The 20,070-nt window shown below is 35.5% G+C and overlaps 1 protein-coding gene across 1 annotated transcript in view; it reads right to left on the bottom strand.

Moving 5' to 3' along the window:
* MYCBP2 (MYC binding protein 2) overlaps nucleotides 1-20,070 on the bottom strand; it is a 208,692-nt gene that overhangs the window by 84,004 nt on the left and 104,618 nt on the right. The window contains 14 exon segments of the mRNA XM_031552043.1: nucleotides 20-107; nucleotides 2,067-2,185; nucleotides 2,690-2,915; nucleotides 4,212-4,430; nucleotides 5,659-5,759; nucleotides 6,582-6,724; nucleotides 7,814-7,992; nucleotides 10,392-10,523; nucleotides 11,263-11,469; nucleotides 12,623-12,814; nucleotides 14,461-14,682; nucleotides 15,631-15,905; nucleotides 16,506-16,698; nucleotides 18,382-18,478. Of these exon segments, the coding sequence (XP_031407903.1) occupies nucleotides 20-107; nucleotides 2,067-2,185; nucleotides 2,690-2,915; nucleotides 4,212-4,430; nucleotides 5,659-5,759; nucleotides 6,582-6,724; nucleotides 7,814-7,992; nucleotides 10,392-10,523; nucleotides 11,263-11,469; nucleotides 12,623-12,814; nucleotides 14,461-14,682; nucleotides 15,631-15,905; nucleotides 16,506-16,698; nucleotides 18,382-18,478 (2,393 nt within the window).

Below are 20,070 nucleotides of genomic sequence, written 5' to 3'. Positions count from 1 at the left end.
TTCTTAGAGCCAGACTTACCAATAGGAAGTGCTAGATCTTTCTTCATCAAAGCTGCTGCACATGAACCTCCTAAATTGGCCAATTCTTTTTCCAGCTGAATAATACCCTTAAAATTTAAACAAATTTTTAAACAAAAATAGCATTTCAGAAAATATGACAACAGATGGATTTTCTTGATTCTACTTTATCCTAAGAAATATTATTTGTATGTTCCATTTCTAAATTTCTCTCTGATATTTCTCTTGTCTTACAATTGGGCTGGCATATTTTAGTACGACATGGGACACAGTACCAATGTTTTTAGAACCACTTCAGCTAGGTAAGAGCATTGACTATTGCTACTGAACTATTGGTAGCCTGGTAAGAACATGATTAATTGTAATTTTCTGATGCTAAACAGAAAGGGAAGTCCCAAATAAAAAAATCTACTGACAAATATTCAGATTACAAAGCAATTCGCCTTCTAAACTGTACTATTCCACATATTATACCAAAAATGCTCATGTTTCCTGTCTTAAAGTTAATACCATTTTCCTCTTCCCTCTTTCTATTAGCATTAGAAAAATGTTTTCACATTTTCCCTTACAGACTTAAATCTGTAGATAGAGTCCATCACTTTCAAGAAACCTATAACAAATTCCTTCCATGAAGGAGAAAAACAAACAAACCAAACCAACCAAACAATGAAGATGGACAATCTCCATCTGATGGATTTTCTAGGTAGATTTATCAGAAACTGTCAATATATAAAACAGGTCAAAAACCTTTTCAAAGGAGCCTTCAAAGTCAGTAATCCCAGATCTTGCAAACGGACTGAAAAATCTCCAAAATGCATTTAAAACTGAATATTAAAACTGCATATTTAAGTCTCAAATTCTTTTCAAATAGTAAGCAAGTAAATATGTGAAATTTGGGTCAAGCTACCCAACAGTTACCTACAAAAACACTAATAATATTTCTAAAACCATTGACCTATATGCACAATGCAGGTGTAGCTTTAGTAGATTTAATAAATGAACAGAAAAATAGCCTTTCCTTCTAACCACCAATGCACAAACCTAAGACAATTTTTGCAAAATCCTAGGTTTAAACAAAGTTTAATAATTCTAAATAAACCCGTTTCCGTGACAATGTCATTCGATGGCATCTTTCAATTTTTCTAGTGACTTCCCTAACAAGGAATGACTTTTAATACATGATATAATGGTTGTAGCTTGTTCTTTGGAAAGACAGAATTGATGAGACAAAATGTATCCCTCTGACTCGAACTGCACCTTATGATACCTCGCTCTTTTAAACTACAGAAAACATACCAGTTGCCACAATACACACTTTTCTACTACTAGTAATGTCTCAGAAAGTTGTAATCACAAAGCTCTCAAATGAACAGAAATTTACATTGTATGTCCAATTACTTAATGCAAATTCCACTAATTAAAGTTAAGCTCTTATTCCATAAATGGAGCATCACTCTTTTCTATGAAGATAAACTATTTTAACATATTCAAGGATTACACAGAACCTGTAAAGTGAACACAGACAAAGCTCTAAAAATAAATGGCAAGAACAGACATTGCTGTCAAACAACTTTTCTGGACGCTTCAGTCTTGAGATGCAAGGGAGCTTAAAAACTGTAAAATATGCTTTTCTATTATAGAATATATTTGCAGTCTTAACTGTTGTACAGAAGGCGTGTGATATTAGCACTGCTACTTCAGGTAGATAACTCCTATGATGTCCATAATGAATTCAGTGACTCATCTAGACAAAGAAGTTTCACAATTTTACAGAATTTCTTATTGATGTAATGTACAAAATCATAACGCTATGTATTTGAAGAAAGTTATAGTTATTAAAAATCCCACACACAAAAAAAGCCATGTCAACATATTCAGGTTAAAGAATTAAAACGACACAAATTTAAAAATTATACACAAATAATTGAAAAATATTTTGCAGTACTATTTAGTCAGAAGTGCAGATCAGTTAGTTTTACCAAAAGACCTTCTGGCTACATAAGAGTGAATTAATAGGTTCGTTTGAAGCATTTCCACTCTTTTCTTACCTCATCAGATCCTGGACTAAATTCATATCCAATTGCATAACATTTGAAACCATAAAAACAAGCTTTTTCATCTTTCACATAGTCTGATGCAGTCTCCAGAGAAAATAGAGCTTCATTTCCTTATAGGAAGTAAAATAACAGAAAAAATAAATTAAAAGGAACTTCTAATATTTCTCTTCTTTTGGAATATATCTGTCACATGAACAAAAGTGAAATGCAGACTTTATAAGTAATATGTGAAATAAAAACAAATAATATGCAGATGAACACTTCAAAAAAGAAATTTAATATAAACATAGTCCACAGATACACAGTTGATGGCTCATAACAGTCTCTTGCCATCTTGGATGGAGACACTTCATCAACTTTGTTTTCTAGAATGATTTTGCTGAAAAGTGAAACTTATAGTTAATTATTTTAACAATCATAGAATGTTTTGGATTGGAAGGGACCTTTAAGATCATCTACTTCCAACTCCCCTGCCATAAGCAGGGACACCTCCCTCTAGACCAGGTTGTTCAAAGCCCCATCCAGTCCAGCCTTGAATGCTTCCAAAGAGGGGGCATCCTCAACCTCACTGAGAATGAACATTAATACAAATTATTGTAAATTATATTTATTACCTGGCAATACTAATACCATTGTAGGCCACCCTGAAGATCCCGAGAATTTTTTGAGTTCTATCCATGAATTAAGATTTTCATGAACAGAAGCATGTTTTGGTCCAAATCCCAGACTCTGTGCAATTCTGACAGGAATTAGTAAACGAAGAACATCCTCTGATTGAGCAGTGCCACACTGAGTGTCAAATTCTATTGTTATCCATCTGACACATTCAGGAAAGGTTACCTAAAACAAAATAGTGGAGAAAAACCTAATTACATGCATGTTTTGTGGGATTTTTTGTTTTACCTTTAAAGAAAAGCAAAACAAAACACTACTATTACGTTTTGGAATTTCTTTTGCCTTTTGTTTTTAATGCTTCAGGCTATGAAAATGATTCAATTGTGTAATTTCACATAGTTTTAGTACACTTCACATTAACATAATTTATTTTTGAAATTCAGATACACCTGAAATGCTTTACACTGAAATATGATCATGTGTTTTAACTTATGTCCAGTATTATTAAGTATTTATGCTCAGGATACCATTTGTGTTTGTTTCTGTGTTGAAGAACCTTCTCAATTATCTTTTAAAATGCAAATCTTAAAAGACACATTCAATGTCTGCCTTGCCCAAACCTGCAAATAGCAGCTGAAGCATTTTATGAATATAGTCTGCGTTACGACAGCATACAGTTACAGTATTTTAAAAGTAGTAATAGCTAGATACTACCAGCTTCAGATAGGCTCCATAAACTTTCAGAGCAATAATAAAAATCATCACTTCAGGAATGTCAGATAACTATAGTTATCTTGGATTCTTGGATTTACTGTTTTGAAATCAATGTCACTACAGAACTCACTAGTTCTGGAAACAAAACACTGGATTTATATTTCAGACAGGTAATTTATGCCTCTGCCCTTTACTTAGATGAATAAAATCATTCCCTCTCAACTGACATTCTGAAAATCTATTTTAATCAAGTCACCTATGTAAGGCAGACTGAATTCCACTTACAGTGAGTCAACACAAAAGAACATCAGAGACCAAGTGAAACCATAGTTCAAGTGAATCTAATTTGTGAAGAATTTAAATGGCAGACCAAAATAGCAGTGTAAGGATCCCTATGTTACAGATACATATGAATTAGACCAGAACTGATGCTAACCATTTTCACAAAGCATATCTTCAGTGTTAGGTAAGAATGTCTGAGACATGATTCGATAACATCTGTTAGATAAAGAATTCCAAATTCTACAGTCTATACAACTAGAGCAAATAAACTGTACATGACAGAAGGAAAACCTAAGAATGAGCAAATTTAGGTGCTTTCACTTAGAAACCTGAATTGAAGTTAAATTTCCATGGTCCCTTTATACTTAGTAAAGAAAGAGAACTCTCTTCAGAAAACAGTACAATCGTAATACATACAAAACAGTTTCCTAAATAGGTATTCTCATCCAGCATCCTGATAAAATGAAAATGATGTAAAAAAACATTTAAGAAATAAAAAGTTTAAATTTAAGATCTACTGTTTACCTTGTAGTGTGTAACACAGGCAGGTTTATAGGGATGTTCACTTTCCACAACAGCATAGTGATTAGAGGTAGTACAAGCTGAAAGCCCTTGCTCTGGCTGGTTTCCTGTGGTACTGTCTGTAGACTGATTGGGGTTAAAAGCTGGAGGAGCATATTTCTGATTCAGAACTGCCACAGAAGGAAGTAATTGTTGTACTAGGCCAAAGACCTCTACAGCAACCTGTAACATAATGCCAAATACACTAAATTATTACTTATGACTGGGTGAAAAAAACCCACAAACTTGCATTTCTTGCAACCATTGTAGAATGGCTATTTTGGATATTCTCAATAAATCACTATCGCAATTCATTCTGTCACATTTTCCAACTTTGCATCTACACAATCCTTGCAGAAAAAGCACCACTTGGTTAATCTCAAATAAGAGACTTATTAAAAAACAGAATAAGAATCTGTATTTACAGCTGTGAGATATGTACATTAAAACACATTCTCCAGTTTTAAAATGAATGAACAATTACTCGTTGACAGAAAAGAAACACTGTCTAAAAATCATACTCCAGTCATAGTTTATTTTCCAAGAAAACTGTTATTTTTCCAGTATTCAACATTTGTAATGCATGTATTGATAAACACTGCATTGTTCTCAGTAATCTTTATGAAATTTTCAAAGGAGATGAATGCTTCCGAAGCAAAACACTTGCTGCAAACTATAGTTGATCATACTAACGAGGTAATTCAAATTTCAAATAAATTTTAAATAAATGGATGTTTGATTTTAAGTAGCAGGTCCTCTTCCCTCTCCCTTTCAAGAGAAGTTAGAATGGAGCTTACAGTTCACAAAAAAGACATACAAGATAATAATGTCTAATAGCTAGGGATTAGTGACATTTGCAAATTCAATGACAGTTTTCAAAATTTTCAGACACGTTTAAGCATGCTTTGCTTAAACGCATGAAAAGTATTTTTATACATACGTTATGTCTTCCCATCTGTAAATTTGATAGAAACAAACTTCATCTAATAAATAGCTACCATTGCTTTGGATATTCATTGTAAAATCTGAATTTATATAATATTTTATAAGTTTATTCCATCAATATTGAACAAAAAGTAATAAATCTAGATCCTTCTATCTTTGTCTTTTCCTAGTGTCAAAGCTGTATCTTTTTAATCTACTTCCTTAAGGTTTGTGTTTTTTGGTTTTTGTTGCTGTTGCTGTTGTTTTATAATGACTTCAACATAAATTAAAAAAAAGTCATAGTTAAAGAATGATGTATTTTTAAAATTCCTATCTGTTGAAAATTTCATCATGAGTCAAGTGGCCAAACATAAAACACTAATTCATAAAATCATAAAAAAACATCATGTAAAGGTTTTTCAGAGCAAACCTTTTCCTTACATAACGTTCTTAACTTTTTTTCAGTAATTTCTGTTGAGGAGCATACCTTGGGGATTGCTGCTGCAACTGGTCCTATGTAGGCTATTATGAGGGGAAGCAGCATTGAGAACAGACTGGAAGAGCTGAGTAGTTCTGGAATGTCATCAGCTAAACAAAGACAATTATAACACAAATAATATTATTTGTAATAATAACTGTATCATGGTTGAAAACACATCTTGTTTTTCTTGTTTGCTTCTTATTAATCTTCCAGCTTCTCCATTAGTTTTTACTATACACTACTTTCATTGTCTAGGCACCCGTAATTAAAAATCAAATTATAAATGTGCAAAGTTCACCTGAGATAAGCATGTCATTACATACAGTATTTAAAATGTCCTTATTTTATAACATAATTTATTGATTCTTTGCCATTTTGTATAACTGTGTTAATATTTTCTATGCTATAAAATCTAGTGAAACATGCCCCTCCCAGCGCTCAAAATCAATTTCTGTAACAGTACTCAATACTATGGATTCCTTTGATATAGCTTAAAAGCATTACATTTTAAGACTAACATCTCAATTTCTCAAAAACAGATGTTTAAGTGCTTATAAACACACTACATTTATCAGTTTTCCTGCTAGTGTGCAAAACATGCAATAAAATTTGGAAGTGACCCATTAAAGTATATGTTTTGGCAATGCAGAATCTTACTAGCTTTAATATGTTTGCTAAAGTGATGAACAAGTTTATATGAAGTATATGCCTATGACAGCTCAAGGGCAACTCAAAGACTTAGAAATTTACTCTCAGTTCATTATCCCCAGTTCAATATGTAGAGCTGTGACATGTTAGAAAAATAATCTTTGAAGGCAGAAGAGAAATATCACAATTGCTTTGTCATCGATTTTCTACTCTCAAATCTCTCTAACAAAGAAAGAAGATTTGAAAAGTAAATTTTGGAAGTCAATTATCAAAAATCTTACCATCTACAGCAAGAGCCCTGTGCAACAGGTCTTTGGCTGCTCGTACAACAGCACTCACAACAGAAAGAGCCCTGCTACAATTTTTGTCTTCTTCATTAGCTTTATTCAAAAGCTGTGATTGCAGATCTCCGTCATACTCACTCCTGGATGGCAGATTAAAAATAAGTTCATAAAATAGAAAATTACCTCAAACATGGCTGACTTATTTTTGGCACAGAATAATTAAAACAATTAATTTATGATAAAATAATAAAAGAAACAACAGAAGTCAACCACTGAAGATGCCTTGGAGGCAACACCACAGTATTTGCCTGTTTCAGTATGTTTCTGAAATGTCTGCTTTGACTGGATGTCTTTCAAATCTTAGAAATGCTTTCCTAAACACTTTACAGAAACCAGTAAAACTCTTTCAATTAATGTTTCTGTGCTGTAACTGTGAAAAAGATTCTCACTCTCCATTCTAAAGATTAATTTTGCTTTTGAAATGCAGTGTAAGGTTTATCCTCAACAAATAGTTTTCTCTTTAAAATCTACCCTATGTCAAATTAGCTTCTACTAATAAATTATAATTTTCCTAAGACATATAAAATGTCTATTTTGATTTATACTTTCAAAGCAGCCCAATCAGAACTAAGCCAATTCAAGTCTTCAAGATGATAGTGATTCAGTTTTTGCATAGACTACTGAAATCACTCCGTCAACAGGTAAATTTCCCATTCTACTGGATTTCTTGTGTTTAGAAAGTTTTGATCTTCCAAACAACATTACAGAACAGAACATTAAAGTTCCAGAACTAGCAGCTCTGCATGCTCAATGACTTGATTTTACATGGAATAGTTCAAAGTAAAACCAAATGAAACGTACAGCAGAGAAACTTCCCTATGACTTCAATAAAACACTCCTACAGAAAGGTGTTTTTTTTTCACTGTCTCCTAGAACTGTAATTTTGCTGTCAGTCTCCCAGCTTTTTAATGCAACTGCATATTTCCAATTTCCAATATTTCCATATTTCCAATGAATCCTTCCAACATACTTCTGTCCTAATCAGAAACATGTTAAATCCAAGGACTGAAATTACACTGAAAGAACACATTAATTCTGCTAGAGAATTAACACACAAACACACTCCAGATGCATTTATTTCTGTTATATCTCTTTAAAAAAAAAATTGTATAGCAGCATGACTGTTCTCATTAACTTTTCATAGAAATAGATCATGATAACACACAAACCTGTAATACAGAATCTGTGGAATTTGTCCCCGTGTTTGGTTTGTGCCATTACTGCTCAGACTACATGTGCTAAAGGTAAATGTTACACCATCAGGACACTGAACTGTGGTCATTCCTCCATCTCCATTGGCAGTTCGGCTTCCGTAATTCCTTAAACGAACTGCATATTTCACATTTTCCTTAAAAAGGAGAGGCAAAAATAATAAACAGTATAAAACAAGTACATAAGTTAGGCTTCACAGTTTTATGAGAGTTTTATTATCCTGTAGTTCCCCGGATCTTCCTTTCTTCCTTTCTTAAAAATTGGAGTAATGTTTCCCATTCTCCATTCACCGGGGACTTCACCAGACAGCCATGATTTTTCAAATATGATGGAGAATGACTTGGCAGCCACATCAGCCATCTCTTTCAGAACCCTAGGAAGGATATCATCCGGCCCCATGGGACCTGAACAGGCTGGAGAAAACAGCCCATGAAAACCTTCAATAAGGCTAAATGCATGGTGCTGCACTTGGGTCAGGGCAATCCCAGGTATTTATACAAACTGGGGGAAGACCTCCTTGAGAGCAGCCCTGTGGAGAAGTACTTGGGGGTCCTGGTGGACGAGAAGCTGGACATGAGCCAGCAGTGTGCGCTTGTAGCCCAGAAGGCCGACTGTGTTCTGGGCTGCATTAAAAAACGAGGGGCCAGCAGGGAGAGGGAGGTGATTGTCCTCCTCTATGTGAGGCTCCATCTGGAGTACTGTGTTCAGGCCTGAGGCCCCCACTACAGGAAGGACGTGGAGCTCTTGGAGCAGCTCCAGAGGAGGGCCACTAAGATGATCAGAGGGCTGGAGCACCTCTCCTGTGAGGAAAGGTTGAGGGAACTGGGCTTGTTTAGCTTGGAGAAGAGAAGGCTCTGGGGAGACCTCATTGCAACCTTCCAATACTTGAAGGGAGCATATAAAGAGGAGGGGGAGAGGTTGTTTACGAGGGTGGATAGTGGTAGGACAAGGGGGAATGGTCTTAAACTGAGACAGGGGAGGTTTAAATTAGATATTAGGAGGAAGTTTTTCACACAGAGGGTGGTGACACACTGGAACAGGTTGCCCAAGGAGGCATTCAAGGCCAGGCTGGATGTGGCTCTGGGCAGCCTGGTCTAGTGGTTGGCGACCCTGCACGTAGCAGGAGGGTTTAAACTTAATGATCATTGTGGTCCTTTTCAACCCAGGCCATTCTATGATTCTATGATTCTGTTATACTTATTATTTTGCATTAGTAACTGACCAAAAAAAATACTTAACAGAAGTCGAAGTTGCTTCATGCTCCCTAGCTGCAGAATAAAACTTAAGTACAGTATTACTTTGGTACTGGGACCAGGACTACTTAACATCTTTCTTGGTGATGTAGGCAATGGGATTGAGTGTACTCTCAACAAGTCTGTGAGCAATATCAAGCTGCATGGTGCTGTCAACACACTGGAAGGATGGGATACCCTACAGAGGGACCTAGACAGGCTTGAGACTTTGCCACGTGTGAACTGTATGAAGTTCAACAAGTTCAGGTGCAAGGTCCTGCACATGGGTCAGGGTAATCCCAAGCACAAATACAGGTTGGGCAGAGAATGGATTGAGAGCAGTGCAGAGGAAAAGGACTTTGGGGTGCTGGTTAATGTAAAACAACATGAGCCAGCACTGTGTGCTTGCAGCCCAGAGAGCCAACCACTCCTTAGGCTGCAACAAAAGAAATGAGGCCAGCAAGTCAAGGGAGATGATTCCAACCCAAGTCATTCTCCCTCTCTGCTTTGCATTCATGAGGCCCCACCTGGAGTGCCCAGGTCTGAAGCCACACCAACAAAGAAGGATGGACCCGTTGGATCTGTTGGAGTCGTAAGAGGACTCTCTTACGAAGACAGGCTGATTGAGTTGTTGAGCCTGGAGAAGAGAAGGCTCTGGGAAGACCTTACAGCAGCTTTCCAGTACCTAAAGGTGGTCTCCAGGAAAGATGGGGAAGAACTCTGTGAAGGAATGTAATGACAGGGGTAATGGCTTTAAACTAAAAGATCTAATCTAAATCTACCCTCTAAAGAAGAAATTCTTTGCTGTGAGGGTGGTGAGGCACTGGAACAGGTTCCCCAGAGAAGCTGTGAATGCCTCATCCCTGGAGGTGTTCGAAGGCTAGGTTAGATGGGGCTTTGAGTAATCTATTCTAGTGGAAGGTATTGCTGCTCATGAAAGAGGAGTTGGAATTAGATGATCTTCCAACTCAAACTATTCTATGATTTCTTCTAATTGGTTGCAAAGTGTCAAGGTACCAAATTGTACACAAGAAAGCTGTACATTCAAGATGTGTAATTGCTCAGGAATTACAAACTGGTTTATACCATTTTAAAAGTTAAGTGCTAATTTCTTTTTGCTTCTACGATTTGCACTTTTCAGTGCGAAACTGACAATTCATAAAGCAAAGATATCAAGATCAATTGTAAATGAGTAAAAAAAAAATTACACTGAACATTCTAGTTTTTGGTTTTTTTGTTTGCTTTTGCAAGTCATGAGAGTTGTTTCACAAGAAACCTACAGACATGTACTTCTTTTATTTACCTTCAGTGGCACAACTTTGTCAAGTCTAATTTCAGCTATGTCACTGGGAGAATCATCTGTGGTGTAAGTTCCTTTAACCAACTCTAATGATGTCCATCTATGAGAATGAGTTGAATCTCCAGTATGATCACTCTAAATCAAAGAAACAATGTCATTTTAATATGTTTACATTACAAATACATAGCACACATGCAAATATGCATCTTCAAATACGCAAATATATAATGCTTCCTTGCAAAATTTGTTGTACAAATAATTACAAATAAAACAAAAAAAGAATTGTTTAGAGTCAATAGTGAAGTTTTTCAATTAACAAGAAAATTACTGAGCAGACAGAAAATCTTTCATAGCAACCTATGCTTGTCCTTCAAAAGAAATTAGAATAGTCACTTAAAATGAACAAGTGAGTTTAAAAGAACAGAAGTGTGTCTTCATCACAAGAATACAAAGTATGTATGTTATAGGTGAGTACTTTAAAAGCACAAAAGATGTCTTCAGTCTGACCACACTGGCAGGCTATTCTTTTATTTTTTTAATTATTGGTGTAAAATGTTTTAAATTGGAGTACTTTTTTTTCTTATTTTCCTTTGCAGTATATGGAGACATACCTGTTTCTAACTTACATTTAGAAGTGAAAATCTGAATACAAACATTATCTGTAATTAAGATTTCAAGGTCATAATTGACTTAAGGAACCTACTGGAAGTTGTATGTAGCTTGAAACACCACAAAAATCACTACCAAAACATAAGCAAAAAACCTTACAGCTGCACTGGTAGCTTAGACTGTATAAGCATGTTACAATATTTCATTGTGGAATATATTATGGAAAAATATTTTCTTCAGCTTTTTTTTCAAATGTAGTACTTACATCATCAACTAATACTTCCAGCTCATATTCATGAATTCCTCCTCCACCATAAACGGAAAATCCTACTACAACGATGCCAGCTTTGTCCACAGAGAAACATATTGCATCAGGAGATCCATTCCCAGTATTCCAGCTTCTTCCCTGACTTGTTTTAGTGAATCTGTTTGGAGTGGATTTGACAGAATGAAGAGAGTTCAGACCATCAACCTGTAGAAAATTAAATAAAAGCAGGAAAAGTTAACTGCTAAATACAAGACAACTTAAAGAAAGAAAACACAAGTAAAGTGAATTAAAATTTAATTTTTTCAACTGGGAAAATTTTAAGCCAACTCATACATAAAGACATAAAAGATGCCACATATCAGCTTCTTTTAAATATTATCTAAAAAAGTAATATATTTTGCAGTAATTATGAAATAGCGAGAGATAACTAGAAATCTTATTCCTAAATTTTTCACATATTTAAACATATATAATATGAATCATCAAAAAACATAAAATTTAGCCATGCTCCAAGAAGAGTTGCATATTTCTGCCTGAAATATGGTCAAGACCAAGAGAGTAAAGAAACAGATATTACATAATAATAAAAATATATTTAATCAATGCAACCAAAGGTTATGTACATTCTGTGAAAAAAAAATAAAATAAATTGCTGATAGTACATAAACTGGGATGTGAGTTTAATAAGACTGAATAAATTCCTATCATTTAACAATATGATAGCTTCATACATAAGCATATCTGGATTTAAAAAATTTAGATTCATTACCATTCTCAATTTTCCAATACAAAACAAACTAGCTGGAGACAGTCTAATGAAAGAATACATATATGCAGGGATTTGAAAAATTTATTCTTTAATATTGAATATGCAAAGGACAATAATATTAAGGAGGATCAAGTGTATACAAGAGAAAGCTACACAACCCAAAAAGCAAATTCTGACCTGCAGTCAAAAGCAGGCAGGACATGTGGAGGACCCTATGATAAAATGGGAGATACAGAAACACTCCGAGATGTGGCACTGCCTCCAATGAGCTCTAAAACAATATATTTTGAGTGTGTACTTGCATGGGTGTGCATGCAAAAAAGAAAAATACTCACTTTGTAAAAAAAAAATAAATAAAAATTACAGTACTCTTCAGCCATAATAAAGTAGCTATTTTTCAACATTGTTCAACTAACATAGTGAATATATATGCTTTTAAAAAACTTACATGTCTGAAAGCTACTGAGAACAATTCCAATATCTCTGATAGATATGTACATTGATAGAACCACTGTCACAGTCTGTATGACTTTCATAATATATCTGTACTAATCGACGACTTCTAGAAATGAACTTAAGAAACTTTACCTCAGATCCTAATGCTGATGCTGTAAGCTCACTCACAATACTAGCAAGCAACCCACAGGTATTAGAAACCAGATGTGAAGAGAAAAGTTCATTTTCTCTCCTAAGGCTGTTCCGGACTGGTAAAACAACAATGACTAACATCTTTTCCAGCACTTCCCGAAAGCTTGTCATCCCTGAAACATTTTCTTCACTCTGCACGATGAAGACAAAAATGGCACATAATATTGTTTATTCTTTTAAAATTTGCTTTCTGTACATTACAAACATTAGGTAATTGAAGATTCAGTGACATTAAGAAAAACAAATGTCTCGTGGGTAAAAAAAAAATAAATCTAAATATTCTCAAGGCTATCACTGCACGTACTCCTTTGGAAAAAAAAAAAACAAAACTAGATATTCTTAATTTCCAGAATGAACTGGCATTCACATTGTTTACTATATAGGAAAAATATCTAGGTGTCCTATCAGGAGGTAGTATTTCTTACAGCCCTCCCTGACATATGGAGTTTAAGCATTAAATAGATTACAGCTACCTACTGAGATCTCCACACCATGATTTCTCCACTGTCTAGAAAGAAACTCAGAAGGTTTTTGGCTTTGTTGTTAGTGAAGAGAATTTCTGTGCAAACAAGAAAGACAAAGCCAGGGACAGGAAACTAAGAAAAACTGGTTTTCCTTCTTGAACTAAGAAGGTAAAATAAATCTAAGCTTAGGTACCTACTATCTCGTCTATCTAACAGTGATATCCACTGTTTTTCAGAACAATTAACCATGAAAGTCATTCCCAATAAGGAAAATAAAGCTAGCTCTACTGATTGGAAACAAAGGTTTGTCCTTCTCACTATTTTATCTCCCATGAATACTCAACACTGTATGTACAGGGAAGTCAACAATCACATCATGCAAACCTGTATTGATAGCCACACATAACACTTGATCTTTAGACGTTAAGAAAGAGCTGTATCTGAGATGAAAATACTATCTTAGCATTTAACAGTTTGGGAGGGCTATTTTTTCATTAACTTATGAAGCTGCTGTCTATGTCCATGAAAATTCTAGCACAAAAATGGTCTGCAGAGAGATGTTACATGTTAGAGACATGGTCTCAGAAAAACAGCTCTGTTTTGAATTTACCTTTAGCTAAAGTCTCCACAGTTTTGTTATTAGCAGACTCCACTTTTATTTAGTATTTACCTTTCATGTATTAGTCACAGTTTTGTAAGACCTTAATCGTTCTTGTCTTCTAAACTGAATATTATTATCAAGCAGTTCCAGATCTTTTTCATCTTTACCCTTTATATTCGTATATCTTTTCCTAAATAGAAGATACTACAACTGCAAAAAAACAGCATTCAATATCTTTTGATCAGGATAATGTTGAAAACTATACAAACTGGACTTTCCTTGTCTAAACCGCTCACTGACTCATTTAAAGATTACAGTTTTTGAGACATGACTTTTTCTTATCAAAGATGTGTCCTCTTATTCTTCCTCAAAGCACTGAATCTATCTGCATACTTACTCCTGTGACCATGTGCAAAAGCTGAGAAACTTGCAGGAAAGACTGTCCAACAGAAGACAATTCTGAACTATATTTCCCCTAGATTAACACTCAAAAATAAACAAGAAACATTTTTTTCTGAAACAAGAAAGAATTGTATGAAGTATTCCAGATCAAAAGATAAAAATTCACTAAAATACTGAGAGTTCCTGAAAACAGTTTTTTAAAAAGGAAGCACTTAGCCAAATACAGTTTCATCCTTATTTAGTCAAAATTTGAATATACATAACTTGCTGCAAAGTAAACACATTTTGAGATTTTTAAAGTATATCCTGACCTGACTCAGTTTTTCCATATGTGAAACTAAAAGGGGGAAACGATGGGCCAGAGCAGAGTCATTCTCAGTGCTGACTTGTTTGACCACTGATCGCAGCAATGCTTCTCCATCATAAGCAATTGGAAAGATAGAGGTCAGTTTTACTGACGTGTGGCAGAGAGCAGACATAACAGCAGCAAGAAGCCGACTACTGGAGGTTTTGAAATTTGCTTCCTGGATATCCTAAAAGCACAAAAAGAAGTAATTAGAAAGGTACTGCTGCATTCAAGGTCAGTGAGGAAGAACACTTCTGAAAGGAATTTTTCAGTTTTATAGTAGTTATAAAAATTATTTAAATAAACTATTTAATATACCTATTCTGTTAATTTTACATTAACTTCTCCTAATGAACTTTCATTTAGATCTTTCACATTGGAATAATTAAAATTCACTGTCTACCATGTTTTAAAATAATAAACCCATGAAAACTACTTCTGAAATTGAGAGACCCCTCAAAGACCTCTTATAATTAATCAAAACTTAATTAGACTAATACATTAAAGAACTGGTTCCCTCTTAAATTTTAATACAATAAATGAATTTTCAAGCCAAGAAACAAACTGTTTATATATCATTGCAATCTATGCAAACAAACAACTAGAATACTTAGACATAGGATGATTGTTCGTAATTAGCAAGACGGTCAGAAAACGCTGCACATAGGATAACACCGCTAGTATCTCATCCACTATGCTGGATGAGAGCACAGTTGCAAAATTTAATAATGAGAAATTATTTGAGAAATTATTCAATTATTACCGATAAAATTGTATAAAAAATGTCATAGATATGCTTTTAAGCAAATATGCTTTTAAGCAATGTGCAGCAACAGAAATCATACAGTAAGTGTGGACTACACACTGAAAAAGCAGCTGCTAATAGCTACAGTAGATTTTCTTTACTGTCCCAGAGAAAAAATCTCTTTGCTAAAGGAGACGTAAGTTTCTATTTGCTGAATCTGCAATCGTCTTCTTTTTTTTTTCTTTTTTTCTTTTTTTTTAACCATAGCAGAATTCAAACTGCAATTCAGGATTAACATACAAAATGAATAATGAATTTAAATAGTGCTTAGATTCATTGAGCAGAAGAGCAATCTAAGTTGTAATATTCACTTGTGGCATTTTAAAATACCTGGTCCAAACAATTCAGCAAGTCACAAAGACATGCCCACTGGAGAGATGGTGTTGGATAAAATGAATGAAAGCAAGCTGTAAAAGTATTATGGCATTCTTGAAGAACAGCTTCTAAAAGACTCAAGGGCTGACTGAGATATCCTTGGGGATCATTGTCCAACTTGATCATGCAATGATCAACTCCTTCAGATAGAATTTTTCTCAGCAAGGTCCTAGTTTTTCCAATGCAATCTGCCAGTTTACTGGTTTCTTCTACAACCGCCTTAGCTGTAGCTAGGTTACAAAAAGAAGAGCATTAATGTACAGCAAAATTCATATAAAATGCATATTGTACAAGCAAGTATTATAGCTAGAACTTAGCAACACTAATGAATCTATATTTAGAGAAGTTAATTTAACAAAGCGAAACAGCAAAGGGTGTTAAAGTACATCAAAGAAATTGGAACATCAGAAACTTCCAATTTTCTAGTTTTTCATAATACATACTGCAATTTAACGTATGTACTGCTAAACTATAGGCATGAAAAACATTTAAAATTTAAATTGTATTCATTACCAAAACAGCTATTATGCAGAGAAATGCAAAAAAAATGAAGAAACAAAATAGACTAAGAGATCCTGACTATCAATTGTAACCAAAAATGGAAATACACTTGAGTTTCAGTGCAAACATAGGGTGATGAACAATTGTTAAGCAGTTAATTGCAAGTATCCCATTTCTGAGTGCAAACCTCTTAATTGCTCCAATAAAGATATCTGTACAAACAATTTCATCCTACAGCACACTCTACAAGAATACTTTGATCAATTTTTCAATGCCCCACACATTATTATTTGCTAATAAATAGGAAACAAGTGAACCAAAAAAAATACCTGATATTGGATATATTTCACAGGTGTAGACCCTCAGCAACCTCAGACAGCAAGTACCCACAAAACGCAACCTTTCTAGATCTAACAGAGTAGCAGTATATTGGAATCCTTTCAGTCCACGAAGTTCTTCAACTCCTAGCACCAGTGTTGTCCAGCTCCAGTGAAGAATGCTCAATAAAGACTCAAAGCATTCCTATTTAAAGGATATGGAAGGAAGACAGGTTTTGTATTAAAAAGAAAACAAAAAAAAATGAACTTTCTGCAGCGCAATGAACATGAGCCGACAATGTGCTGAACATAAGCCAACAGTGTGCCCAAGTGGCCAAGTGGCCTGCATTAGGAATAGTGTGGTCAGCAGGAGCAGGGAGGTCATCATCCCCCTGTACTCAGCACTGATGAGGCTGCACCTCGAGTACTGTGTTCAGTTTTGGGCCCCTCGCTACAAGAAAGACATTGAGGCCCTGGAACGTGTCCAGAGAAGGGCAACAAAACTGGTGAGGGGTCTGGAGCACAAGTCTTATGAGGAGCGGCTGAGGGAGCTGGGACTGTTTAGTCTGGAGAAGAAGAGGCTCAGGGAAGACTCATGGCACTCTACAACTTCCTGAAGGGAGGTTGTGGTGAGGAGGAGTTTGGCCTCTTCTCCCAGGCAACAAACAGGACCCGGGGAAATGGCCACAAGTTGTACCAGAGGAGGTTTAGGTTAGACATGAGAAAAACTTTTTCTCTCAGAGAGTGGTCAGGCATTGGAATGGCCTGCCCAGGGAGGTGGTAGAGTCGCTGTCCCGGCAGTGTTCAAGAGATGTCTGGATGAGGAGCTACAAGATATGGTTTAGTACCTTGTGGTAGCAGTGGTGATGAGAAGACGGTTTGACTAGATGATCTTACAGGTCGTTTCCAACCTTGTGATTCTATGATTCTATGATAATAAGATGAAAAGCAAAAATTATCTATATCCAGGTTTGTGACTACAAACATCTACTGTACAAGACATAAAATCTACTTGAGAACAAGCAGCCAGAGAAAGCAGAGAATACTTCACTGTAATCATAGAATGGTTTGGGTTGGAAGGGACCTTTGAGATCATCCAGTTCCAACCCTCCTGCTAGAGGTAGGGACACCTCCCTCTAGACCAGGTTGCTCAAAGTCCCATCTAGCCCAGCCTTGAATGCTTCCACGGGGATGGGGCATTCACAACCTCACTGGGCAACCTGTTCCCGTGTCTCATCACCCTCACAGTGAAGAATTTCTTCCTAATATCTAGTCTAAATCTACCCTCTTCCAGTTTAAAGCCATTTCCCCTTGTCCTGTTGCTACCTGCCCTTATAAAGAGTCCCTCGCCCCAGCTTTCCTGTAGGTACTGGGAGGCCACTGTAAGGTCTCCACAGAGCCTTCTCCAGGATGAAGAGCCCCAGCTCTCAGACTGTCCTCATAGGGGAGGTGCTCCAGCCCTCTGATCATCTTCATGGCCCTCCTCTGGACCTGCTCCAGAGGAGAAATAGCTTTAGCATAATAAGTCAATTTGTATGTTACAATACTGTGCATGTGATGCCTCTCAATTATTTAAGAACTATAAACTGTATTCATCTGTAACACAGATTTTTCAGTAAATTTTACTTGCTTAATCTGCACTGAGTCACTGCAGATCAGTCAATACCTATCTTAGCTTAGGCTTAATTTTAAGAAATCTTCAGAAAAAGTAAAACCAAAATCAACAAACGAACAAAAATAAAACACTGAAGTTCTTTATATCACTGTACCCATATCTGTCATGATAAGTAGACAGAAAAAAAATCATATGTTACTTCCACATGCACACCTTTCAGTTTTGTTAAGTATGAATGAACACGCAGGAAATAGGATTTTTGATAATACTCACCACTGAAACTGTTCTGGCAAAAGATCTCTTTAAAATATGAACAGGTTCACTGGTTTGCTGTTTTCCTTTGGATGCACTGCCATCACTTGTTGGTAGCCTGGAAGAACAATTTGCAAACTGACCTAAATTCTGCACCAAGCTTTGTTCTTTGTATTGCTTTGTATTGAAGTACAACAATGGAAGAGAAATTTAAAAGAATTATCTAGAAATGTTCAATTTCAGTGTAGTCTCTTCTAGACCTTCACCCTTTTAGAATAAAAATCAATTATCTGTTCAACTAAGAGCAGTGTGACAACTGAGAATCAAGTTGAAAACCCACATGAAATGTATGAAATTATATATTTTACTTCTTCAGACAATATTTTTAGAACCAGAAATGCCATTTCTCACAGAATACTAGGTTTTAGTATGTGTAGGCTGCATCTTCATTTTTGTGTTGAGACATCTATGCACAACAGGCACTAAGAATCAAACTCAAAACTGTCTATGAGTATTTGTGGAGAGAAAATCAGTTCACATCTCCTGAAGGCAGATGCAAGTTTGTGCATGTTTTATCCCTCCGACTTAGCTCAAACTGCAGTCTAGAAAGACAAAACTTTATGTACTATAGGGAGGGAATTTTTTTTTCAGGAGGGAAATCAACTTTTTATGTGAGTGGATAGTGATAGCACAATGCAGTATGATTCTAAACTAAAGAGGGAAGATTTAAATTAGGTGTCAGGGGGAAATTTTTCACTGAGAGTGTGGTGAGGCACTGGCACAGGCCGCCCAGAGAAGTTGTGGATGCTCCTTTCCTGAAGATATTCAAGGCCACATTGGATGGGGCCCTGGGCAGTCTGATCTAGTGCATGATTTAGTGATTAGCAATCCTGCCCACAACATGAGTGTTGGAACTAGAGATATCTTTGAGGTCCATTTTAACACATGCCGCTACTAGACTCATCAAAAACAAAAAACAAAGAGGGGAGCAAAGAAGTACAAACATCTAGAAAAACTCTCATTTTTAATAAAAAAGTTTTTTCTCCCTGGATATTATAGAGTCCCTGAATTGAATTTATTTTAATTCTGAAGTGTACAGGATCTTGTTTGGAATCGCTAATACAATAAAGGCAGCACATGTTAATGCAACACCAATCCTCTCATGCTACTTGTAACTCTTCAGCCATGTCCTTCCTTCAGAGGGCTCAAAACTTACCTTTGTTTATAGCTATGTCTCATAGAAATTAACCAACTGATTAATAGTTTGTGCAAGGGCTTTATGTACATTAGTCAAAATGAAACATTCCTTTGGAAAGAGTGGCATTGACTGATATAGAGCATTCATTTGGAAAAGTCAACTGCTCTGATAAGAAGCCTTGAAAAGGACACAGTGAAAAAAGACACAGCATGAGAACTGTATATGTTTATGGTCTTATGACCTTAAATGTATAAGGAGATACACGTTTATATTTGTATCACATCATATTTGAGGAAATCTGAAAGATAAATTAATACAGTGAAAGAGTTCTTGCTTTTTAAATCCAGGTTATATAATATTTATCATCGGAAGAATAAATTTATGGTAACTAAGAGTAAAGCGTAACTAATTTTTGCTTTTCTGTTTCATGGATGTAGTGCAATGTGAAAAACTGTTTAACAGTATTCCACTCTAAAACGAATACTACTAAGTGAAATACTTTCCAACTAGAA

This window comes from Meleagris gallopavo, chromosome 1 (genome assembly GCF_000146605.3).
Source record: "Meleagris gallopavo isolate NT-WF06-2002-E0010 breed Aviagen turkey brand Nicholas breeding stock chromosome 1, Turkey_5.1, whole genome shotgun sequence".
In the NCBI taxonomy this organism is placed as follows: Eukaryota; Metazoa; Chordata; class Aves; order Galliformes; family Phasianidae; genus Meleagris; species Meleagris gallopavo.
This window is presented reverse-complemented; position numbering and strand designations above follow the sequence as displayed.